Source organism: Cervus canadensis, chromosome 10, assembly GCF_019320065.1.
Source record: "Cervus canadensis isolate Bull #8, Minnesota chromosome 10, ASM1932006v1, whole genome shotgun sequence".
Lineage (NCBI taxonomy): Eukaryota > Metazoa > Chordata > Mammalia > Artiodactyla > Cervidae > Cervus > Cervus canadensis.
This window is the reverse complement of record NC_057395.1, coordinates 71,798,703-71,825,164: the sequence shown is the minus strand read 5'-3', so window position 1 is coordinate 71,825,164 and position 26,462 is coordinate 71,798,703. Positions and strand designations below refer to the sequence as shown.

The following is a 26,462-nucleotide window of genomic DNA, read 5'->3' as shown; positions in this document are numbered from 1 at the left end:
ACTCCATAAAGCCGAGCAGACCAGGTCTTTATTGCCTGCTCCCCCATCATGCTCAGTGCTGGGCAATACTCAGCTTTTAGCAGGACAGTTCCATCCTCTCCAAGGGCAGAGTCTCCGAGCAACCAGACCTCCAGGCTGAAGCGGATTTGAGTCACAGTAACTCTGTGGCCCTGGCACCATTTTAAATTGGGCAGCTGCACCCCCCTTTTCTCTCTGCCTCTTAAGCAGGCCTGACTCTTCCCCTAATTATTTTAGGCAGGTTCAGTGGTAACATCTAGTCACAGCTGACTTTTCCTTCTTGAGGTCCTCATATAAGGCAAATATATTGATTTACTCATGAAAATATTGGAGGTACAGCAGCATAAATCAACCACCTGGGAGGATATCCTCCTGTAGAGGCGCCTCTACAGGAGTGGAGTTGCCACGCAACCCCTTAACCAGCCAGCCCAGAGAAGAGCAGCGGTTGGTGCTTCCAGAGTGTTCGAGCGTGCAGGCTGCTCAAGCCAGGCGTCCAGAACCCCCAGGCACATCCCATGTGTGGCGCTTCGGTGCCATGTGATAACTGTTTAGCCCCCTGATGCACCGTCGGCGGGCAGCCCCGCTCAGTCGCTGGCAGCTCTGCTCTGTCGGGCGCATGGTTGACAGGCCCTCTGTGTACATTACCACACATCTAGGCTCCTGTTCCTTACAGCCAAAGCCCCCACCAAGGCTACCCTCTGCCCTGCCCACCTCCCTCTGACACAAGGCCTCCTGAGAGACAAGGTGGAGTTTGCAGCACTTTTAATACATAAAGCAACAGGTTAGAGGTTGGCACGGTGACCAGCCTTCATTCCACAAAAAGCTCAAGTAAGATACACCCCAATCGGGAAGTCACGGCTCACAGGGCCTTAGAGACAAGAGCAGGAAACGCTGTTCCTCGGCCAAGGGAGTGAGGATTCCATTTTCTGGGGATGAAAAGATAAGATGCTTCTAAAACTACCACAGCAGTGTAAGTAAGGATGCAGGCTAGCCCAAGCACCACCAGGTGGGCCCCAGGGCAAGGCCAGCCTGTTCTAAGCTAGACCCCCATGGTGGGCAGCCAGTGAGAGAACCACCCCTCCACTGGGCACCCGAGTCCATGCCAGTTCCCATTACACAGTCTGTCCTTGCCTCTCATCCTCACCGCTTCCCCAAACGCCTCCAAGATAAGCCAGTGACACCACAGCCTTCTCAGGGAGTCTGAATGTCCCTGCCCTGTTCCTATAGCTTCTGGGCTCAGCCCACCCTTCTCCCGCCCACACCCACCCACCTGGCCTCAGCACAGGTTCACTCCTCGCATGTGCTCCGTGGCCTGGTGGGCCTGCAGCACTGCCAGAGCCTCTTCGACCTGTGGGGTACATGGAGGGGGGGGGGGCGGCCAGTGCAGCAGCCCCAGCAGGGTCCTGAGACGGCCTCTCCTCCCCTGCCTCCCCAGCACTGCTGCAGAGCTGTCATCTGACTGCTCACCAGCTCCCAGGACAGAAACCCCCGAACGCCACCTTCTACCCTAGCCAGACAGCGGGGGGAATCCTTCCCCTAGGCTGGGTCAGAACACAGCTCCCTGTAACACAGTCCTGCCTGCGGAGCTGCAGAGACTGGGAGGGGCTGAAGCCGCAGGCCTTTACCAGGCTCTCCCCCACCCCCACCCCCAGCAGGTATTAGCCAGGAAACCCCCCTCCTCGGTCCCAGCAGCAGACACCTGGCTCTGTAACCCTCCTCCACCCTCAGGCCTCCCCGCTGCCCCCAGGCTCCAGCGCACCTTGGCATTGAGGGACTCGGGGGACTCCAGCATGAGCAGCAGCTCCGAGTTGTCAATCTCCAGCAGCATGCCGGTGATCTTGCCGGCCAAGTGGGCGTGGACATTGTAGACAAGGGGGAAGAGACGCTCACCTGTACAGAACAGTCCCGGAGGCTTAGGCACACACCTGGTGGCTAGCCCGGCATCCTGGGGGCAGGGGGCGGGAGGGGGTGGTGTATATCGTGGAACCGAACAGAGAGGCATTTCAGGTTTCGGTCCCAGGGTGGCTCCCTCCAAGTGTGTCACTGAACCTGCTTAGAAGCCTCTTCCCCAAGTGTAAGGTGAGCACAGCAAGCCCCACCTTGGAGGCTGGCTTGAAGAATCCAATTTGACATTATACGTTACAGCACATGGGCACTCTGGCACAGCCTTGATTGCAGTTTAAAGACTACTCTTGCTGGACTTCCCTTGCACTCCAGTGGTTAAGACTCTGTGCTTCCAATGCAGGGGGCGTGAGTTCGATCCCTGCTCGGAGCACTAGGATCTCACATGCCTTGTGGTATGGCGGGGAAAAAAACCAAACTACTCTTGTTCATTGGGCAAGAATTCATTTTTGTTCATTGGGCAAGAAGTCATTTTTGTTCACTGGGCAAGAAGTCATTTGAAGGATCACATGGAATTCTAGACAGGATACAATAATGTGGAACTTGATTTTTCGGAGGGACGATGGAGCCAAACAGACAACATAAATTCACGTTCCGCCAGCAGGCACTTCCAGGGACGGGGCCTCGTGCTGGTGGCGATGTGTGGAGGGAGCAGCCAGGACAGGGTGCTAGGTGCCATTGGTGGGGGCAGGAGGGCTTCTCCCACGAGGACAGTGAAGAAGTTTCCAGGGCACTGCCCACAGAGCCTTCCCCCTCCATGAAGCCCATTTGGAGTTTTTGAGGGGTGGGTAGGAAAGTGACAGAAGCCCCAGCGAGCTGAGTAATCAATGGGGTGAAGGCAGTGGGGGCCTTCAGAGAAGAGCCTGGAGGTCTCGGTGAAGAGAGAGCCTAGGGACCATGGTGAGCTCGTTCATTTCATTCTTTTAATTAATCCTAACCCTAACCCTTCAGCAGGGCCTGCCAGACGCCAGGAGGGAGATGCATGCACAGGAGCTCAGGTGTGGGGGACACCGTTTATTTCCCCAGTGCGTGTTTATAGCCTGCCTCCCAGCAGTGGGCACTGGGTGACTGATGAAACGTGGTCACAGCCTCTTCCCATCAGCACCCCCCCGACAGGCCATTTGCTGGCAGAAACCCAAGACCCTACCCTCCTGCTCCTCCTCCTACCCCCTCGAGCTCCCCCAACCCATCTCCCCACATCTGGGGTTTCACCCAGCCTGAGTCAAAGTCACTGAACAGCAAAGCTGGAAGAAATCTCGGACTGCCTGGTCTGACCAGTGTTTTAAGATGAACAGGAGCCTGGGAAGTAAAGGTGCCTTGGACAAGGTCACCCAGCAAGGTCAGCTTAAGGCTGGGGACCTGGTCTCCACATCTGACCACCAGCTGGTGAGTCAGCTGGTGGCGCCCCCTCCTGCTCCGGGGTAGGAGAACCAGCCACTCACCGATCATCTGCTTCTGCTCATGTAGCGGTGCTGCGGCCAGCATGGACGCGGTCAGGGGCTCCTGTCCGGGGACACGCACGGCGGGCTCCTGGACCTGCACATGGTACGGGGACACATCCCTTAACCACACAGGCGGGCAAAGCTACCCCTAGCAGCTGAGCACAGGCCTCCAGGAAGTCTCTGGAAGAGGGGGAACAGGGGGCAAGATATGGACAATTGGGGACAATTGGGGAGGGGGGAAGGGCGGGCAGAATCCCTAACAAGGGCACAGTGAACTAGAAGACAAAGTGACATTCTAATACAGACCTGTTCTGTGGTGCTAGGAACCAGTGCATGTGGCCAAGTGAAGCTACACATTACTGACCACCTGGTGCCAAATAAGCACCTCTTAATCAGGTAGCTTTATGGCCGCATCCCCAGCATGATTTCTGACCCTTTCTTGGTGGGCTTTCCCTGGTAAAGAAGCTGCCTGCAATGTGGGAGACCTGGGTTTGATCCGTGGGTCAGGAAGATCCCCCGGAGAAAAGAAGGGCAACCCACTCCAGTATTCTTGCCTGGAGAATTCCATGGACAGAGGACTTTGGGGGATGTAGTCCATGTCACTGGAAAGAGTCAGACTCAACTTTCACTTTGCACATCTTGGTAACTTCAAAATCATTTTGCTCTCTAAAGCCAACTTTTGTTCATTCTGCAGGAAATAGTTTGAAGTATCTACACAGAAATTCTAGACAGGATATGAAAATGCTGACTTGGAGACTTTTTTAGGGGGCAGGGAGATAAACACAGTCTTTTAATTACAGAAGATGTTTTCAGTTCCGTTCTGCAGACTGATCACATTCTCACTGCTCACCACTTAAGTACTAAGGAAACCCAAGTTAATTCTGGTAATAAGGCAAAGGGGCTTGTGATGAAAAAACAAAACGTGATCCTAGCCTTTTTTCCCTTTCTGTTAGTAAGGGTGGGATGCGGAGGAGGGGGACGGGGAGGGCAGAATATCTCTTCTGATGGTACACATTAATAAATGAAACTTTACAAGCCAAGAAAAGAAAGAAAACCAAGGTCCAGAGGCCAGCAATGCCTTAGAGAAGGTTCTGAGCCAGGCACCCCTGGAGCCCAAACTAAGAGGGCAGCTGGGCCAGCCTTACCCGATCAGTGCAGTGTGCTGGCGTGGAATATTTGTGCGTCAGGAGAGGCCTGCTAGGGGTACAGCATCCTGTCACACCGGGTCCTGTGGTCTGGGTACCAATGTTGGCTGGAAGAAACAAGTAGGGATGACAAGGCCCAACAGCAACTCAAAAGCCTAACAGCTCAAAACCAGCATTCACACCGAATTCCCTAAACCGCGTAAAGGGTCAACACACAGATGTGCAAACACCTGCCAGGGGAAGGGACAGATGCTTGCCTCATAGCCAGCACCTACGCCCCTGTTCACAGCTGCCGAGGCACTTAAGATCCAGATCTGGAGCTGAGCCCCTGCAGGTATGGCTGCGTTCATTCACATAACACAGCAGGAATACTGTTTTCCCCCGGATTTTAGGGAAGAGGATTCCAGGGTCAGCAGCAAGCAAGATCACAGCGAGTCAGCCCCAGAACGAGGTCTGTAGGACCCTGGAGCCCACGCAGACTGCCACACTGCACAGCTTCCCGTGCCAGCACTGCCCTCCAAGAGGGCCAGCGGCAGGGTCACCGTGGAGGCTGGTTCTGACTCCCCACGAGCATCAACCCCAGCAGCAAGCCCTTGCGCTCCCCTCCCCCGCCCCCGCTCTCCCTTCGGTTCCTCTTGGCCCTGCCCACACTCACCCACTTGCGGGGTGTGGGGCACCAGGTGTGGCACGTGGGTGGAGACCTGCCTGGAGCTTCCAACGGGGGCCAAGGGGCGCCGAGACATGGCTGCTGGCCGGACCACCGAGGCCCTGGGCGAGTAAGCGGCTTGTGGCACAGGGAACACGGAGAAAGTTTAGCCGAGTGGAACAATCAGAGGCACACACTGCACCCTGACAGTTCCAAGGTGAGGAAGGGGTGGCAAGGTGAACAAGAAAGGCAGACAGAGGAGGGAGGGAATTCACCGGAGACCCAGACCTCCAGGGGAGGGGGATGGAAATCTGCAATTACAAAGCCAACTTCTGTCTACCCGGGACCCCAAGAGGCATAGGTATCAGGACCACACACCCTGGCCCCCCAAAGTCAGCTTCAGGTCAGGGTGAACTTCCCTCTGAAGAGAAGGACCATCCTCAACAGTACTGCCAATGGAGTTTCGTTTTCTCAGCTTTGCAGGAACTTTCACCACCACCAATCAGGAGAGCCTTTGGAGCTCACTGAAGGTGACAGCTCATGTGTGCGTGTCTTCTACATGCACATAGCCCTGTCCTTGGTGTTTTACATGCATCTCACTCGGGCTCATGTTCACAAAAGGAAACCGAGGCTCAGAGGGGTGATGTTACCCACCCAAATGACTAGGAAGCAGCAGGGCCAGGCTTGACCCCCAAGTCCACATCTTTAACACATTCTGCCCCCTCCCCCGGGGGCACGTGATGGGGGAGGGGCTGGGTCACTCACATGACAATCTGGGTGGCTGGGCTGTCCACCTGGGGGCAGGCTGGATGGGTGGGCCAGAGCCATAGTACGGAGCCTGGGCTGGAGGCTGTGTAGGAGAGAAAGACCTAGAGTGAAGGGGGGGTGGCAGCATCGGGGGGCGCAGGGGGAGGGGATGAGCAACTGCATCCCTCAAGGACACCATTGCAGGAATGCCAGTCTCCCCTCCAGGGGACTGGTCAGCAAATACCCACAAAGTTGGGGTGAAGGCTCCTGCTTCCCATCTTAGGAGGTCTGTTAGCCCTGGGCCCTTCAGGGCAAGATCTCAGGCTCAGTCCTTGCTCTGCTGATCAGTGGTACTAGCCCAGTGACCTAGATAAAATGGTGACACATCCCACTGTCCTCCTGTCAGCTTAAGTAACCGCTAAGGGGAAGGAATGTTCCCCATCCTCTGAGCCATTCATCTTCCTACCCCACCAGGTCACACAAGCTCCCTCCCCAAACCAGACCCCTCAGAACATCAACATCCAGGAGAGATGTTAACAGACAGCCCACAAAAATGACCATCTCAGCTGGGAGACTCTGCAAATCCTGCCAGTTTGGGAAAGTCACTGTGCCTGCTGGCATATTACCGTAGAAGAAGGTACACAGTGAAGCAATCTAGGCTTGTCTGGCTTAATGCAATCTTTTCCCAATGTATTGGGTTGGCCAAAAAGTTTGTTCAGGTTTTTCCATCACAGCTCATGGATGCTGAAGCTGAAACTCCAATACTTTGGTCACCTGATGCGAAGAGCTGACTCATTGGAAAAGACCCTGATGCTGGGAAAGATTGAGGGCAAAAGGAGAAGGGGACGACAGAGGATGAGATGGCTGGATGGCATCATCGACACGATGGACATGGGTTTGGGTGGACTCCGGGAGTTGGTGATGGACAGGGAGGCCTGGCATGCTGTGGATCGTGGGGTCACAAAGAGTCAGTTCAGACATGACTGAGGACTGAACTCACGGAAAAACGCGAATGAACTTTTTGGCCAACCCAGTATTTGACCACAGAGTATCCTTCTCTGCACAACATTCACAAATCTCTCCCAGATCAGGAAGCACTGTTGGACAGACATACTATTACCCCTTTCAGAGATGGGGTGACCATGGCCACCTGCCGAGTGAGTTTCCAGCAGAAGCACCCTGGGAATCCCTCTATGCCAGCAAAGTTTGGATCTGCCTGCTCTCCCTGGCTGTCAGGGAAGGAAGGCGGGCAGGCAGTCACCTGGGGCACAGCGGGCAGGAAGTAGCTGGCAGGCTGCTGGAAGGAGCCCATGATGGGGCCGCCCAGGGCCCGCATGGTGGAGAGGCGCTGCATGTACTGGTTGGTCAGGATGGCCTTCCGCTCTTCCTTGCGCTGGGCCAGCGCCACATACAGTGGCTTGGTGCCCACGATGCGCCCATTCATCTCTGTCACGGCCTTGGTCGCCTCTTCTGGAGAGGAAAAACACACAAAGCCAAACCCTTTGCTGTGGCCACCCTCTGTCATCACCTAAAAGCAAGACAAGACAAGGGCTGCTGGGGGTGAAGAAGGAAGACTCCGGGGGTCAAGTTCCCCTCCCTTCCCCGGGGAGGGGGAAGGCTTGGTGCAGAGGGCACCCAGGAGAAGTTGCAATTGATGGAGGTCCCCTCACCCTTAAATTTACTGAGGCCCACCGCATGCCAGATGCTTGACAGGCCTTCTCATTTGACATACAGAGCAACATGAGTGGGGAAGCATGGCCACACCCACTTTACAGGTGATGGAAGTGAGGCTCAGGATGACCTGCCCAAGACCAGCCCATCTGCTACCTGGGAGCTGTTCCTCAATTACTAGACCATCCCCCAGAGTTAGTGAGAACAGGTGCATTTCAGAGTGCATTTTGACCTCTAAATTTTCCTCCTAAAGATTTTCCTGGACTTCCCTGGTGGTCCAGTGGTTAAGAATCCACCACAGAATGCAGCTGATGTGGGCTCAATCCCTGGTCAAGGAACTAAGATTCCCACATGCCTCAGAGGTACTAAGCCCATGAGCTGCAACCACAGAAGCCGCAGATAGAGAGCCCACGCTCTGCAACTAAGATCCAACACAGTCAAATAAATAAATAAATATTTTTTAAAAGATGTTCCTAAGTAGTGATGGAAAGCTGCTTTAAATTGTTACTATATCTGCCTTCATCAGCGAGGTTATAATGAAGTGGGTCGATAGTTTGGGACAGGTTAAAATTTAGGGGCAGGGTTCCTCAGCCAGGCTACAATCTTAAACCTTTTGGTGGATGTCACTGTGATGAAAAATCTGTATTTCAACTACTCCCTGGGTTTCATTAAACTGCCTATACAGTTCTTTAGTTCATTTGTGAATTATGGACAATGTGAGATGCTCTTAAGAGCTGTAGTTTCTAGAGACTCCATTAAAGGGATTTGTTTGGAAGAGGAAAATAATTTGAATTTGTATTTTTGGTGTTGATTTTCTTTGCAATAGAAACAAAAATCCTCACTACTATGAAAAAAAAAAAAAAGAATAACTTGTCCAGGGTCACCCAGCCAGCGGGTCACAAATTAGCCACAGCTAAACCCAATGCACAGTGCTGGAAAACCTCCACTGCCTTGGCAAGGCATGAGCCAAGTTCTTTGAAAATCTCGGGAAGAGGTTCTTAGTCTTTTTCAAACTATTAAAGTAACCTTTCTGGGACTTCCCTGATGGTTCAGTGGCTAAGACTCTGTGCTCCCAATGCTAGGGGCCCGGGTTCAATCCCTAGTCAGGGAACTAGATCCTGAATGCCACAACTAACACCCTGAGCAGTCAAATTAATACATATTTAAAAAGAAAAAAGAAGCTACTTTTCCAACCTGGCTCATATCAGTCATAAAGGTGATCTTTAAGAAAAAAACAAAACCTTTCTACTGTGGAAGGACTTTAGATTTATACAAAAGTTGCAAAAATAGTACAGACTTACTACATACCTTTCACCTAGCTTGACAAATGTACCATGTTAACACTGGGACAAAACTACAATATCAACTGATTGGGACAATACTGTGAATTATTATCTACAATGCTATTAACTGGACCACCAGTTTCATTCAGATTTCACTGGCCTTTCTAACATTTCTCTCTTCCAAGATTCAATCCATATTGCATTTACGATTCCTGATTTTTTTTTTTTTAGGGTCAAGACACTGGCCTGACTCCATGAGGACTTGAGCTGAGAACATTGTAAATCTGCTCTATTAGAGCCCACACCCTAACATCAGTGATTTTCAACTGCACTTTGCTACCCATTCATACAAGATCTTGACCTGAACATTCACAGATCCCCTCAGAAAGATCACTCACTGGATAGAACTCTAGGGGTCTGTGAACTTCGATGGGGAAAAAATGGCGTATTTTCACATTAGCATTTCCTTCTATTCTGAATATAGGCAAAGAAAAAATAAAGTAGCATTAGCTGTGTGGACTTTGTCAAGAGGGATATTTTCCTATAACATTAATTACTGCTGACCTCAATCTTTTAGGCTCATTGCCACTTCACTAGTCTTACAGTTTTTTTTTCTTTTGACCATGCCATGTGGCTTGTGGGAATCTTGGCTCCCAGAAAGTCACTGAACCTGGGCTCTCAGCAGTGACAGCGCAGAGTCCTAACCACTGGATGGCCAAGGAATTCCCCCAGATCTTAGTTTTTTTTTTAGATCTTATAGCTTGATGCATTACTAAAGGAGCACATACTGCTGTCACCTTAGTATTTTAACAAATATATTTCAACACAGCTGTTTTTTGTAATACTATGAATTTTCTTTTATGCATTTAAAAATATCTTCAGAAGGGGTCCATAGGCTTTATCAGACAACCAAATTTTCTTGGCACAAAAACAATGTTTTAACAAGTTAATAAGAACTACTATTAGGTAGTTTTAAAAAGAGAGAAAATTATACGATGACTACTTATGCAGAGCTTACTATGAACTTAATCTATATAACATGTTTACAACACTATCATCTCATTTTCAACCATTATTTTATAAAATAGAAAATAAATTATGTAAGTTTATGTAAGATTATATAAAATTCCCATTTTATAACAAGATAATCACCCCAGTGTGCCTCATCTCTAAGCAATCCAGATTTTAACAATTCCCTTCAATTCAAGAGTTCCTCAAGGAGGTCAGTGAGCCTTCTGAAGTTATATGCAAGAAGTGTAAACAATAAGATCATTATTTCACTACTTATCAAGGGCAGGTGCTCCACTTGCAGGCCTTTTAGTTCTCAGGACACCTCTCAAAGTAGGTAATATTACCCCCATATTTTACAGATGGGTAAGTAAACCAAATAGCTTCCTTCAGGCTCTATAACTAGTTAACGCTAGGACTGGGATTTAGACCTAGTTCTGATTAACTTTAAAATCACAGCTTACAACCACAATACTATATAAAGTATGCACTGGCCAGCAAAGAGGGCCCAGAGCTTTATACAAATCAAATTTTTCAGTTTACTGATTGTTCAACTGAATCAGAGTTACTGGTGTTTAATTCACATGTCCCATAGCTTTCTCTTTTTTTTTTTTTTTTTGAGAAAAGGTCCTTAACTCAGAAATTGTTAGAACCTCATCCCCAAATAACAGGCTCCCTGAAGGACATTTAAAAAGGATTCAACAGGCAAAAGAACTTCTAGACCACTTCCTAAGAACCCAACCATCACACTACATGTGTAGGTCCCAAGGCCCTCACCCACACTGATCTCTTCGGAAATTTCTTCATTCCCACCTGCAGCTCCCTAACCTCTTCACAGCCAAGGAAAATGCTGCTGCCACTGCTACTTCTTACAGGAAGTCCTCCTTCCTCTTCTGCTAAGCCACCACATCTCTGCCTCCTATACTGACCTCACCCCCTGACACCCTATAGTAGACTTGAGTTAGTGATGCATCTGACTTCCCCACAAGACTATAAGCTACTCAAGAGCAAGGACTATATCTGACTTATTCCTGTGTGCTCCCCACAGGGCATGGCAAAACAGCAGGTGCTCAAGTACGGAATGAATGATCACTGTGTCTTTCTTCTTAAAAATAATCTGGGGAGGGACTTCCCTGGTGGTCCAGTGGTTAAGAATCCACCTTGCAATGCCAGGGACACGGGTTCGATTCTTGGTCAGGGATCTAAGATTCTACATTCCTTGGGGCAACGAAGCCTGCAAACTGCAACAACTGAGCCTGCATGCCATAACTAGAGCATCTGTGCACCACAAAGACCCACATGCCACAACCAAGACCTGAGACAGCCAGATAAATATTTTTTAAAATCTGGGGAGCTTTTAAAATTAAGATGCCCAGAGATCTACATTCAGGTTCTCTAACTTGGGAGTCTACTTTAGAGCTCTCCAGGGGATTTTAATGAGAAGCCAGGGTTCAGAACCATCCAGGGAGTCCAACACCCTCATCTTACAGAGGGGGCTAGGAAGACATCTGCTCAAGGTCACAGAGCCAACACCACGTCTCTGATGCTAAGAGGGCTGAGTACACAGCAGGTGCTCAATAAATAATGAGCAAAGAATGATGCAGGCCAACTCTTTCATTTTCCGTATGGGGAAACTGAGACCCAGAAAGGGGTTATATCACTGGCCAGGGCCAGACAACATAAGTCAATGGAAATTCTGAGACATAATTTCTGGTATCTGGCATACAGTAGGCACTCAATAAATGCTTGTTGCATGAACCTAGGTTACAGTGAGCCCCAAGGCTAGCTGTGTGAGTGGGACTGTATTTCTACCCTCTTCCCCTCCAGTCCAGATAAGATGCAGATAAACAACAAGCTTCAGTGGGGTCAGACCCAGTTCTCACTCCGGAAGGAGCAGCATAGCACCACCAACTCCCTGAAACCCACAAGGCAGGGCGGGGGTGGGGTGTTCAAGGGCAGTGAGGATGGGACGGAAGGCTACGGACCCCCTGTGGGTGCCCCAGGCCCTCACCTTGGCACTGGTGATCACTCCATAGGGAGAGAACTCTTTCCTCAGTTTCTCATCATCTATGGAGTCATCCAGGTTCTTCACATACAAGTTCACGCCCTAGAAGGAAAAGGATACCGGCTAGATGCAACCCTTCCCCTCCAAGTCCCAGAATGCCTTGGGATGGAAGGAGGGGCTTATATGGGCTCCGCCCACCAAGCCTCCAGTTCCCAGCAGGCAGCGCCCCGGCACCCCACCCATCACTCAGCCAGCCCAGCACCCGGAAGCTGTAACCCCTTCCCCTTCTTCCCATCCCCAAAGCCAAGTTTCTGGAAGTGGGACTGCTGGGGGAGGGAGCCACATTCAGGGCGGCACACACACTGTCACATCGAAGCAGCTGCCCCAGGAAGCCTGACCCTCACCTGGTAACGGGTCAGCCGGTCCTGCTTCATCTGCTCAAACCTGCGCTTCAGCTCATTCTGCCGCTCCACCCGCTTCTGGGCCCGGCCCACGTAGAGCAGCCGCCCGCTCACCTCCCTCCCGTTCATGTTCACCACAGCCTGTGCAGAGAAGAGGCAACCAGTTACCTCATTGGTGACCACTCTCATGAGCCCTTGGCCTTAACCTGGCCTCCAGTCCCATCTTCTGGGTCCAGGGGGCGCCACCTGCAAGTCAGGCCAGCCTCGTTAGCTAAGAGTAACTGGTACCAGGATCAAGGCCTTTTAAAGTGAATCCATTTTTTTTTAAAAACATGGGACAAAATTTCAGAGTAAACTGTATAGATTTTTTTTTAATTGCTTTGAGCTTTATTTTAAAAAGTAAAATTCTAATTTGCGACGTTTCCCATACTTAATATTTAGTAGGTTCCAAGTGTAACTACACACTGATGATTTGAACAAAGCAACAAGCATAATTCTTTCAAAATGGTGTGATGCCATCATCCACTGCCTTCATGTTGGGGTTTCACAGCACAGAGAAGCCTTTTGGCTAACTATGAAGGCTTTAGTTAGAAGCATTGACTTCTTAACCATTGTTGATTTTTCTTCAGTTAACTGACCTAAGCCTGCCAGATCCCAAACTGTCAGTGGTTTTGATTCCATGAAATCCTACATCTTCTTTAAGAGGTACAATGTCTTTCTGTAGCCCATTCATAATGAACTGAATTTGCATCAGTTCATCTGCAAAAATCTGCAAAAGGCAGACCCATATGTGTATTGACTCAAAGATGTGGATTAGACACTGGTGTTAGAGAGGAGAAATGTTTGGAAGGGAACTGAATTTTTAAGTGGTCAGTTCATTAGTAAATACTGTCACATGATGATGACTTGCTTCTCTACCTAAACATGCAGACGAACGTAAATATATGTAAAAACACTGAGCCCCCAAGAACTGACTGTCTACATGAGTCTCAGGTCATTACCTAAGACTTTAGAGATTATGGTTTCCCCTGCCAGCTTCATCCATCTACTCCAACTTATCATTTTATAGTTGGGACAATCAAAGTCTACAAAAGGACAGGACTAGTTCAAGGACATAAAAAGTAAGTTTTCAAAGGAGCCCTTTACTTAAGGATAAAACTTCAGAGAAAGAACTGGTCCTAACTCCAATGATCTGTCTTCTTAGCTACAACCTGCTGGATCCTGATAATTACAGGAGAACCCACACTGGTGGGAGAGACAGGAGAGCATATGAAAAACTAGGCAGCACCTGGCCTGTGGTGCATGCTCAGTGAGAAGTGACTGCTCTCAAGATGGGCCCAGGATCCCACCGTAGGCTGAGCTCTTCCATGACCAGTGAGCTTAATGGGGCAGCAGCCATGGAACCAGCTTCATGGTGGGAGGCAAAATAGGACATTAACCCTCTGTTACACATGGTATCACCTTGAACCTTTCCCTAGCTCAGGATATATGTACCTAGTACCTACCAGCAATACTAGAGATTTAATGGTGACACAAGACCCAGTCTCTGCCCTCAGTTCTATCCAAGGAGAATCTGGGCTAATGATGGAGATAGACAGGAGGGGCACCTCATCAGAAGCATTGAGGACAGGAAGAGGTGGCTTCCTGATGAGGGAAAAGTATAAGCTGAGACCTGTCAATAATCTATAATTACACTGTCCAACATGGCAGTCACTTGTCACATGCAGCTCCTGAATACCTGAAATATGGCTAGTCTGAACTGCCATGTGCTAAAGGCACCAGATTTCAAAGAATTAATACAAAAAAGGAAATGTAAAAATCTCAGTGTTTATCAATATAAATTTTGTATCACAATTATATTACTGTTATATCACATTGAAGTGATCATTTGAATAACAAAATATATTATTAAAATTATGGGGGTTTCTTATCCTTGCTAGCATGGCTGTTGGACAGTTTTGAACTGCACATGTGGCCCATGTTATATTTCCAGTGGACAGCACTGGTCTAAAGAATACGGGAGGGGAAGTGTTTTGAGAAAACGTTTGCAAAGGCTTGGAAGCAAGGAATAACATGGCACTGCCCCTCCCTGGCCTCAGTCCCACCATCAAGTCAAGAAGAGGGTAATGGCTGGGACTTCCCTGGTGGTCCAGTGGTTAAGACTCAGCGCTTCCACTGCAGGGAGTGAGGGTTAGATCCCTGGTCAAGGAACTAAGATTCCACATGCCACGTGCAGGGCCAAAAAAATGGCTGTCTCAAAGGCCCCTACTAGCTCCCATGTAGTAAGATTCTGTGAAAAGCCAGCCAACCTCAGGGTATGGAAGCAACCAGAGGAGGCAGAAGGTATCTGCCTTCACCACAGGCATGAAGGGGCCTGGTTCCTGTGGACCCATTCTGGGGAGGGACTTTTTCCTCCATGGGCAGCTGGAGCCCTCCGCTCCTAATCTCGCTTGTTCCCAGGCCTGGCTCCGCACCTCCTCCATGAAACAGGGCCATGGGGACGCTCCTACCTTCTGGGCTTCCTCATGCTTCTCGAAGTTGACAAAGCCAAAGCCTCGGGAGTGGCCGCTGTCATCCCTCATCACCTTGACACTCAGCATCTTCCCTGGGAAGGGCAACTCGGCTCAAAGGGGCATCCAGGAAGCCCGGAGAAGTCCCCCACCCTCCCCCAAGCCTTCAGGAAGCCCCAGGGGGCCCTCCCCACAGCCTGAGCTGGGCGTAGAAGTGATCCTCAACTCCCTTGGGTAACACGCCCACCAAACTGGGAGAAGAGGTCCTGCAGGCGCTGCTCGTCCACGTCCGCGTGGAGGTTCTTCACGTAGATGTTGGTGAACTCCATGGCCCGAGCGCCCAGCTCCACCTCCCGCTCCCGTCGGGACTTGAAGTGGCCAACGAAGCTGTGGACACACAGGGTGGGCAGCTGCCTACGGCTGCCATCAACCGCCCCCATTCCTGCTCCAGCCCACGCAGCAGGCCTGGGTCCCTTGAGTCAATTGCCGCCGGCCTTAGGGCCTCTGTACTCCTCATCTGGGGACTGGGCAGGACAATATTCCAAGACCAAACCACCTCCAACAGCCAAGACTCTATGTCCCAGAATAAGGTTCAGATGACTTTCCTCTTGGGACAAAGGCACTGGATCTCCTATTGCACATGAGGCAGCTGAGTGCCCAAGAGACAAGAGCACAAAGTTGGGAGTCACACAGAAAAGGGCTTGAATCCTCACTCGGTAGCTGCCAAGCTGTGTGACCCCAGGCAAGTTACTAACCTCTCTGAGCCTCAGTGTTCATTCCAGTAAAACTGGGGATCAAGCTCACACCACAGGGATTTGCTTATTCATTTAACATGTATTGGGTGCGCTGGTTGTGAGAGAACCAGATGCAGTTTATGCCAGTGTCACTAGGGCAGGTGGCAGGGTGGGGGTGGGGGGCACTGAAATAACTTAAATGTAATATGAAGTTTAAAAATTGTAGTTTCCAAGTCAACATAAATATAAAATCTAAGAAACTATCCTAGATTAAGGAAAACAAAGAAAGCATAAGAAAACTTGAGGTACCTATAAGATATTTAGTGCAGATAGTTATAGCTGGCACCAAAAATGGAAGGAAACCAGGTAACAGGAAAACAGACAAACTAAAGCTGCCAAAAATAGAAACATGCTTCTGGAGCTTCAGGAAAAGCCCACCAAAGTTCACCTTCACTGATGGAGAAACTCTGGACAAAATGACCCTGGGCATTTCCCAGCTCAAAGTCTCCTCCACTGCACAGTCTCAGGCTTAGGGCTGGGCCATCTGATGAGCAGAACCAGAACCAGGGGAAATTCCCTGGTGGTCCAGTGGCTAAGACACCACACTCCCAATGCAAGCGGCTGGGTTTGATCCCTGGTCAGGGAACTAGATCCCAAATGCTGCAACTAAGACCCAGTATAGCCAGAAAAAAAGAAAAAAGAAAAAAAAGAACCAGAACTAACTGAGAAAATCACCAGATCAGATTCTCTCCAGCACCTGTGACTCAATTTTCCCATCTGTAAAGTGGGAAAAATGCCAAACTTAAAGGCATGAAAGTAGCAGGCTAAGCATATGCCAACCTTCCTCCCTGTCTCCAAATCCCAGGAAACAAAAGGTTTAATAAAGTTCACAGCCATACTGAGAAGGCTGGAAAACAGACACAGATCACTGAGTCCATGGATGACTTGGCCATTAGCTGGAATCTCCAAAGCATCCCCTCATTTACTATTCAGAATCACCCTCTAACACATGTCAGCAGCCCCATGTTTTACTTGAGGAAAGGCAGTCCCCGGGAGATTGAGCAGCTCACGCGAGGTCCCACTGCCGGTAATACCCCAGCCGCTCCGTGTCCAGTGTCCATTAGCTGGCAGCAGTAGGACTGGTCCCAGGCTGGCGGTACCATGATTCTGCTCCTTTGGCCCTGACCCCACGCCCCCCAGCTCCTCACTCACACTTTGCGGTCATTCAGCAGCATTCCGTTCATGGTGCTGATGGCATTCTGCGCGGCCTCGTGGGTCTCAAAATGCACAAAGCCGAAGCCGCGGGAGCCGTGCTCATCACACACCACCTGCGCCACAGGGAAACAGGACACAGAGCATCCAACAGGAGGTTCCCGTAGAAAAGAGTGACAATCGTGATAAATGACCAATATCTGAGTGCTGGCTCCCTGCCTGTCAAGACAATCTTGTATCATGCAACAACCCTATTTTACAGATGGGAAATGAAATCCCAGGGAGGTCAATCTATTTGCTTACGATCACACAGTAAAGAGGGACAGAATGCTCAGATTGAACACAGGTCGTGTCTATACCACAGACCAGCTTTTAATGATCTTCCTAACGCAATGGATAAAAGGATTAGATTCAAGTCACTTGCCCTCCATTGCTGCATCGTGAAACAACCCAAGTGTCCATCAAGAGGAAACTGGCGTCCCAAATGCTGCTTGTGTGAAATTAACTTCTTTCATCCCTGTTATAACACTATGAGGTAGAAGTTATTAACCCCTATTACAGATAAGTGAAATGAAACAGAGGCTTCATAAATTGCTCCAGATTGTACCGTTAGTGAATACCCAAACTGAGACTTGAACCACCTCACTTCACTGTCTCTGGCATATAGTAAAGTAATAATGATACACTGTTTCTAATATTTATACACTTAATTTGTACATTTTATTAATGCTGATCTGTTGTAAATAAACAAATCCATTTATTGGCAGACCAAAAAAAAAAAAAAAATGAGAGAGGAGAAAGAAGACTGGTTAAGTAAATAACATTACATTCATCTTGGTCTGCTGTATTGCATAGTTGAAGAGATTTCATGGCTGGTAGAGTTACCTGTAAGGTATATTGTTACCTGGGGGGGAAAAAAAATCAAGTCCATTTGGATTCAAATGGGCATCTACACATTTGAGAAAATTTTTTGGGCATTTTTGATAACATTTAAGTTTCTGCTAACAGAAGAAATACATATGTAGTGGAAAACATATGGGCAGTGAGAGAGACAAAGAGAGAAAGAATGGAAAAGTGACAGAGAGGGGAAAGATAAAAGAAGGAAGGAAAGGAAGTAGGGAGAGAGAACGTGTGAGATGGCTATATTTTTCTTTTTATATAATTTTTAAAGGTTACTTTCCATTTACAGTGATTACAAAATATTGGTTATAGTCTGTGTGTTATACAATATACCCCTGAGCAATCCTACACCCTACACCTACTGTGTACCTTCCTCTCCCCCACCTCTATACTGTCCCTCCTCCTCTCTCCATTGGGAAGCACTAGTTTGTTCTCTATATCTCTGTGGCTGCTTCTTTTTTTAATTATATTCACTCATCTGTTGTATTTTTCAGATTCCACATATAAATGATATCATATGTATTTGTTTTTTCCTGACTTATTTCACTTGGGATACTGCCTTCCACATCCATCCACATTCCTGCAAAGTAGCAATTTTTCATTCTTTTTTATGGCTGAGTAGTATTCCATTGCATATATAAACCACATCATCTTTATACGTTCATCTGTTGATGGACACGTAGGTTGCTTCCATACCTTGGCAAAGAAATCTTTAAACAGACATGCAAAACTGTTAAGAATTACTATTTTGGGGAACTAGAGTTGAAAGTGATGGAATCTTTTTTATTTTATTTCTTTCAACATTGTTTACACTATAGCAATTAATGGGACTTCCCTGGTGGTCCAGTGGCTAAAACTCCATGCTCCCAATGCATGGGGCCTGGGTTTGATCCCTGGTCAAGGAACTATGCCACAACTAAGAGTTCACATGCTTCAACAAAAATTGCAGCTGAAAAAAAAATTGCAGCTGAATAAATATTTTCAAAAAACATTTACCAATTAGTTATTTCAACAGCAGACTTGTTTCCAATTTTGAAAAGATCCACAAACATCCTACTCCCATTCTGCAAGGTTTCCGACTCAAGTTAGGACAGACCTTAACAATAGGAAAGATCTTGGGTTCATAGAGTCCCCCTTCCTCTGACTGAATTTGCACTAAGACCCCTAGTGACCATGTAATGGGGTCCCTGGCTCCCCTCACTGAGGGGACGGCCCCCACTCAGCTAAGTGACACTTTTCTACCTTGACCACCATCCCAGTTTCCCAACCCAGTTTCTTTCTGGGCTGACCTGTGTGACACTTTTTCTAACATGAAACTGTGACCATGTCTCTCTGGGAATAACCCCCAGCAGCTCCTACAATCCACAGAACTACACAAGCCTGACAACTGAGGCTCTCCAGTTGGCGCTGCATAAGTCTTGCTTCCAAATCCATAAACAACACACACCCGTCCAGCCCCAAGTAGGGCCTCTCCACGCTCAACTCAAGCCCAGCTCTGCCATTCAGATTTAATCACACTGACTGTGCCCCACTCCAAGCCAAACACCTGCTAAGGGCATCCCATACTGATATATTTGTCATAAGAACCCTTCCAGGCCATTCTTATCCTCTGAGTCTCAAATGCCTGATTGGGGAAAATGGGAATAAATGACTTGTCCAAGGACAGCCAGCCAGCAGAAAAAAATCATTTGATTTTTGTAGATACTTAATGGGCTTCCCTACTGGCTCAGCGGTAAAGAATCTGCCTGCAATGCAGAAGAGCCTAGTTCAGTTCCTGGGTCAGGAAGATCTCCTGGAGGAGGGCATGGCAACCCACTCCAGTATTCTTGCCTGGGAAATCCTATGGATAGAGGAGCCTGGTGGGCTATAGTCCATGGGGTCACAAAGAGTCGGACACAGATGAGCAAGTAACACTTTGACATATGCTTAATGGGAAGTCCACTACTCTTTCAAGGGCTACCCGTGTTGTGAAAATTACCTGAGTTAACACTGGGTGGCCAAAATTTTCATTCAAGGGATGAATGTTATGGAAACACACAAATGAAACTTTTGGCCAACCAATACATTCACCACCACCCTACGAGGTAGGTTTTGTCATTGCCCCCTTTTAGAGGAAACTGAGGTATGGAGAGCTGAAACAACCAGCCCAAGGCCATACTGCCGGGAAATGGAAGAGGCAGGATTTGCATCCAGGACTCCTGGCCCCAAAGTCCAAGGTCTAACCAACTATGTTACATTGCCTCTCTGCTTGGTAGGGTGGACTGGCCTCTGCACTTGGGTAGCCTGGCTCCAGACGAGGGGAGACCCACTGTACCTCATAAACCTTTCTTCAGCCCCAGGGCACTGTCCTTCCTGGGCCTTTGTCTCCCTGGATCCCAATGCATCTCCCTCAGAGCTCAATTCCCTGCTGTTGCTAAAAGTCTCACAATTTCCCAACAGCCTGAGAGCATGCAAGGGCAAACACAGAGGGTGCCGTCACTCCCAACCTCTCTCCCGCCCTCGCCATCTCCCCAGAAGGCTGGATATACCAGGGTCTTGGGTAGGGTAACTGACCTGCCATCCTCATAATATATAAAGGCAAACACTCAGGGTAATGGACCACATTGAATGCTTTGTACCTAACCTGGCCCCCAACAGGGCTTCATTAGGCCTTCAAAGACTTGCCCAAGTCACACAGAGCTTTCGTTCCAATCCTCAGTGATCCAGAGGGAGCCTCAAGCCCTCAACGATGGGGACAGACATACTCATCCCTGTTAAGTTAGTTTCAACTAAGCCGTCAAACTCACTGCTTCAGATCCTGGTTCAGCCACTTACTTCCCACCCCCGTAACATATAACCGGGAATAAGTGATCCCAGTTCTGAGCCTCTGCCTTCCACGGTAACTCAGGCATCCTCCTATTTACATCTTAAGAGGCCACTGGAGGAAATTCAATAAGGATGTATATGCAGAAGATCTGCACACGGAAAGTACTGGGAAATCTGCTATTCTTATTGCAGGAACTTAGCACACAGTTAAGACTTCCCCTTCCACTGATCCTCAGAGCTAGGAAACAGCCTTTTCCATCATGCAGCGCCTTTAGCAGCTAATCCACCTCGTCCAGTCTGTGTGCCCCTCTGAGTCACGAGAATACCCCCTCACTCACAGAGAGGGGTAAGTCCTCACTTAACTTCAGGACTGTGCCTGGCACACAGTAGGAGTCAAGGAAGAGTTCTAACACATGGGGGCGCCATCACTCCCCCTTCCCCAGGCCACCTCCCCAGAAGGCTGGACATGCCAAAGGCTGCAAGGTAACTAACCAACCATCCTCATAAAATCAGGGGGCAAAAACACCCAGGGTTAGGCCTGTCAGGACAGACTAGCCAGCTGTATGGCCCCCTCACCCTCAACTATAAGTCAGAGAAATGCCTACATCCCTTCCCAAGTGATAATACAGTTGTTAGCCCAACAAATATTTATTGAGCACCTACTGTGTTTCCATATCTCATTAGGTACTGAGAGACAGTGGTGAACAAGATCCCTATTCTTAGGAAATTTCCATTCTATCATAAGAGAAATGCTACAAACATGATGTCCACTGCCACCATGGCTCCAATTAAGGGCCTTCTTGCATCTACTTGTTCTGTCCTATAATGTCTACTGCCCTGTCATTCTGAATTTGGGTTGTTCTCATGACTTACTTTGGCCAGTAGAATGCAATGAAATGACAGTGTGCTAGTTCTGAGCCTAGGTCTCAAGAGGCCTGGCGAGCTTCCACTCTCCATCTGCTGAGACCCTACTATTGCCATGAGAACAGCCTGAGCGAGCCTGTTGGAGGATGAAAGCCCACAGGAAGGAAAGGCAGGACAGTCCAGTTGATGACCACTCACTCCCTAGAAGCAGAGTCATCCAGCTCTCAGTGGGCATACGAAGGATCCAGCCAAGAGCAAAGGAACGGCCCAGCTGAACTCAGCCCAAACCACCAATGGCAGAATTATGAGCAAAATAAATAGTTGCTGTTGACACCTGCTATATTAAGAGGTGGTTATTCGGCAATAGTTAGCCGATCCATAGGTGACCACTTGACAGTTCTATGAAGATAAAACTGAGAACGACTATCATGCAGGTGCTAGCTGAACCTGAAACTTTACTGATAAGACCTTGTAAAGTGTAAAGTGAGGTGCTGCTTGCTAACTCTCTACCATCATCCAGGGGTCTAACCCAGAACCACCCGCCCGCCGCAACAGGCACACCAACCTTACAAGACAGGATGTTCCCAAAGGTGGAGAAGGTGTCGTACAAGGCCTTGTTATCAATGGAGTCCTCCAGGTTCTTGATGAAGATGTTGCCCACACCTGACTTACGAAGTCCTGGGTCTCGCTGGGACCACATGATGCGGATGGGCTGGCCTTTGATCACCTCAAAGTTCATGGTGTCCAGTGCCCGCTCCGCTGGACAGGAGGAGAGAAAGGAGCTAATTAAGGGTATTTTCTTTCCCTGAGCCCTCAACAGCTTAATTGGGAGCTGAGCCAATCAATAAATGAGCCACTGGCTGGGTCTCATTCAAGATAAGAGCTTGAAGGCTCAAGAGGAATAAATAGAATTCATGTGTGTGACTTCCAGGTAGGATCTCCTTCAACTTTTTTATCATAGCGAAATGAGCATGAATTCCTACCCCCATTTTATAAAGACAAACTGAGGATCAGAAAGGGTAAATGATCAGGAGAGTCCCTATGACAAGGGTGGCAGCAGTTTGCGGAAAGCGAAGCTCAGAGGTGCTGGGTGGCAGAGTTGAGATTTGATCCCAAAGAGGATAGCTTTCGGGAAAGTGAACATCACGTCTCTGAGCCCACTTCTACACTTGGAAAGAGGTGCTGATTATACTACTCAAGGACTTCCCTGGTGGCTCAGTGGGTAAAGAATATGCCTACAATGCAGGAGACTCAGGTTCGATCTCTGGGTTTGAAAGATTCCCTGGAGAAGAGCATGGCAACCCACTCCAGTATTCTTGCCTGGAGAACTCCATGGACAGAGAGCCCGGTGGGTTACAGTCCACAGAGTCATAAAGAATCAGACACGACTGATTGACTAACACACTTTCTACATCTAACAATGGGAGAGAATATCATCCACCTCCAGCTTGTCAGACAGACTGAAAATTAAATAATGTGTGAGACTCCCCTGGTGGTCAAGTGACTAAGACACCATGCTCCCAAATGCAGGGTGCCCGGGTTCCATCTCTGGTCAGGGAACAAGATCCCACATGCTGCAACTAAGAGTTTGCATGCTGCAACTAAAAGAGATCCCGCATGTTGCAGTAAAGACCAGGTGCAGCCAAATAAATAAATAAATCATTTTTTTAAGTGTTAAAAATTAAATAACCTGTGCAAAGCGCCTTGTGCCTAGCTCAAATAGGTATTTGGTAAACAGTAGAATGTCTAAGCACAACAGCATATGCCCATTGTCCTGCCAGGTGGCGTGCTGTCCCCAGCTACAGGGACACTTCTGGTTTCAGAGGCATGGAGAGGAACCGTGGAATACTCAGTGGGCAAGTTTGGAGAAGTCTGGGTTTTCCATCTAGTCCTGCCATAAACAGCCAGGAGTAAACTCCTTCTCCTGTCTGGAGCTCAATTTCCCATTCTATAAAATCAGGTTGTACAGGACTTGGCAGAAGACGGCAAGAGGCACTGGCTGGGTGAAGCAGAGCAGAGGGGAAAGCTCCCTGGAATCCAGCTCAGTCACCTGCTGGGAAACCAGCCAAACCTCCCCAGCAAACTCCCCGAGGCAGGAACCTCCCCAGCCTCCCAGGAGCCTCAGGCAAAGGCGCCCCCTTGTGGACTTGTCTGGGGCAGGCCTCTTCTGGTTACGTCTCCAGAGTCTCACACCTGCTATAGTTACCAGGATTTTTCTTAGGTTAGCACATACCGAGGGCTTATAATGTACCATATGACACTGGAACTGCTTCCTAGACACAATTCCCATTCCTTCCAGGTTCCTGGGGAACAAGCCTTAGTCCCATTTTACAGAAGAAGAGGTGCCAAGTGTGACGACTTGCTCAAGTTCACACCCTCGTGTTAGAGCTCCAACAAAACCCAGCGCTCTTGATTTTTCTCCTCTTGGCTCTGAACAGAAGCCAGGACATACCCAGCTGGCAAGCGCTGATCGATCCTATCAGTTCTGAGAAATGGGCTGTCGACTCCGGAGGGGAGGCAGCTTTTCGGGGTTCCCCAAAGTGGAGGCGCCTGATGCAGACCTTGGGATCCGCTGTCAGGAAGGGCCGCAGACCGAGGCCGAGTACTCCTGGCTGCCCCACCCACCATCACCTGTGCCTTCTTGGGCACAATCTTCCTCACCGGGTAGTGTGCGTTGCTCTCCTCCCAATCACTCTACAAGGCAGGTACCACCCCCATTTTGCAGACAGGTAACCGAAGCTCAGAACGACTCATTTGCTCAGTCAAGGTCGCACCGTTGCTGGCCTTCTAATCCCAGGTCTGGCTGACCCCAAAGCCCTTGGCTGTTTTCACTCAGCAGCATCACCTCTCTTCCGGAAGGCGGAGCATCAAACAGGGTACGGGGCACACTAGTTGCTAGGTCCTGTCTCAGGGCCCCCCTCCTGTAACTCTGGATCTGTTTCCCTGGCTGCAAAATGGAAGACGCGGGAGTAGCCAGCGGGAAAGCGCACAGGTGGCTGGGATACAGTCTGTCTGTCTGTCTGTCCGTCGCCCTCCCCGCCCCCCGGCTCCCCCGGGGGCTCACCGTCCGCTGGCTGCTGGAAGTTGATGTAGGCATAACCCAGCGAGCGGCGGGTGGCCACGTCGCGGCACACGCGGATGGACAGGATGGGGCCAGCGGGCGAGAACTTCTCGTAGAGCATGGCCTCGGTCACGTCCGGGTGCAGGTCGCCTACGTAGAGCGAGGCGAGCGGGTAGCCCGGGCCGCTGGCGTTCATGGTGGGCGCGCGGCCCCGCGCTCGGCGCCCGCGTGCGCTCACCCGGGCGGGACACGGCAGCGGGGGCGCGCGGGGCGGCGGCGCTCTTCCCACCCACGTCCGCCCCCGGCCTTGACCGCGCCCGCCGTCCCGAGCCAATCGCCAGAGCGCTCGGGTCCCGCCCCCGCAGCTGGGACCCCCCTCAGCCTTCTAGAAGCCCCAGGTGGGGGGCATCTCGGCCCCCGGGACGGGAAGCGGGGAGAGACCTCACCTGGCCCCGGGTAGGGCTCCGGGCTGGCGCCAGCGGCGCAGAGAGGCGGCACTCCATGGCAAGAGACCTGGGTTTTGATCCCCATCACGTCTTTGTCCTTCTTCGCCCTTCCCCTCGCTGTGAAATTTAGAGGATTCCCTCTTCACAAGGATGAAAGGCTACCGAGTGCTCTGTGCGTTTTACACACAAACGCGAGAATTCCCTGCAGGATGCCGTTTCAAAACTTGTGGACCTAACCTCCTGAAAGGAGGCTTTCTGTCATCAAGACAGCCTGGGTTTGGTCCCAGCCATCTGGAACCCTTTTGGTGATATGCTTTTGCGTCCGCACCCCACGGCACAGGATGGGGGATCCTGGTTCCCCGGCCAGGGATCGAACTCATGCTGGGCGCACTGGAAGCACGCAGTGGGGTTCTTAACCACTAGAAGGCCAGGGAAATCCCCGGACTTGGTGATTTGGGACTGAAGGCTCCATGTGAGAATTCCGGACCGCTCTAACGCCTTCGTTGACCGGAGTTCTGCCAAGAGCCTTTCATGGGACATTCCCTGATCATCTTTCAGCGAAGGCATCCCACCTGTGCTCTACATCGAAGGTTCACCAAGTCCAACCTCTGTGGAAACTGCAGGGACCTAACAGATCAAGGTCATGGTGGTGGTCTCAAACTAAGCACCAAGACCCTTCTGTCAGTCTTCGTTTGCAGCCCCAATCTGTGGTGTGGAGTCCTTTTTGAAAATATTGGTCCAACCTACTATGAAATGATACTTCCCCTGAGCCTCTCCTGCTTCAACAAAACAGGCAGGTTCCCACTGACCTTTGGTTGGGTGTGACAAGTGGAACAGCTTGGGAACCAGGGGCAGGAGTGCATCTTGGCTGCCCCACCTACACTATCAAGCATCAACCACTTCTGTCTTGGGCTTAATTTATCTTCCTGTCTTGACCCACTCCTTCATCCTTGTGGGAATGTGGATGTTTTCATCTTTTTGGCTGCACCCACCCTGGCTTGCAGGATGTTGTTTCCTGATCAGGAAGCAAACCTAGGTGCAGTGAGTGAAAACGCCCAGTCCTAACCACTGGACTGCCAGGGAATTCCCAATGTGGATGTTCTGAGACTGGGGCAAACCCCATGAGGAAACTCAATGCTGCAGGCTCTTAGATGATGTTAGGGCAGATAACAGAGCCTGTACAACTTTGGAGATGACTAGGACTTCTGCTATGATCTCCTTTGGTTACATCTCAGGGTTTTTAAAAAAAGTGGTGGTGGTGTATGAGTGGGATGCAAAGTAATAGTCCATATCACTAAGTCACTGAAGCCACAGATGAGGATCTAACACCTGGATGGTTTGTTGTGGAAGGTGGACAGGTTCTGTGTTCATTCAAGGCAATTTCTTCCCAACACAACTTCTGGCTCCTTTTGAAGACTGAAAAGTGAAAGTCGCTCACTGGTGTCCAGCTCTTTGCAACCCCGTGGACTATACAGTCCGTGGAATTCTCTAGGGCACAATACTGGAGTGGGTAGCCTATCCCTTCTCCAATGGATCTTCCTGACCCAGGAATTGAACCGAGGTCTCCAGCATTGCAGGCAGATTCTTTACCAACTGGGCTGTCTGGCTCAAAGGGATGAAATGAAGCTGCTGCCTCCTTTTGAAGAGTAGAGCCCCAAGTAA

The 26,462-nt window shown here is 49.6% G+C and overlaps 1 protein-coding gene across 3 annotated transcripts; it reads right to left on the bottom strand.

Annotated features, from left to right (window-relative positions):
• Nucleotides 1–763: 763 nt before the first annotated feature.
• PABPC1L (poly(A) binding protein cytoplasmic 1 like) lies at nucleotides 764–26,420 on the bottom strand. Of its 3 annotated transcripts, XM_043478729.1 has the most exons (16): nucleotides 24,801–26,420; nucleotides 24,358–24,504; nucleotides 21,859–22,052; nucleotides 16,725–16,840; nucleotides 15,026–15,165; nucleotides 14,779–14,873; nucleotides 12,272–12,409; nucleotides 11,874–11,969; nucleotides 7,162–7,428; nucleotides 5,919–6,003; nucleotides 5,163–5,291; nucleotides 4,508–4,614; nucleotides 3,363–3,456; nucleotides 1,778–1,908; nucleotides 1,289–1,366; nucleotides 764–944 (listed from the first exon to the last, which is right to left on the bottom strand). In XM_043478729.1, exons 1-15 carry the CDS (start codon nucleotides 24,883–24,885, stop codon nucleotides 1,295–1,297), a joined length of 1,896 nt encoding a protein of 631 aa, XP_043334664.1. In that variant the 5' UTR covers nucleotides 24,886–26,420; the 3' UTR covers nucleotides 764–944; nucleotides 1,289–1,294. The 3 variants fall into 3 exon arrangements, with proteins under 3 accessions (XP_043334664.1, XP_043334666.1, XP_043334665.1); XM_043478731.1 differs by lacking the exon at nucleotides 5,163–5,291; XM_043478730.1 differs by lacking the exon at nucleotides 24,801–26,420 and having other exon boundaries at nucleotides 24,358–24,631.
• Between the last annotated feature and the right edge of the window lie 42 nt (nucleotides 26,421–26,462).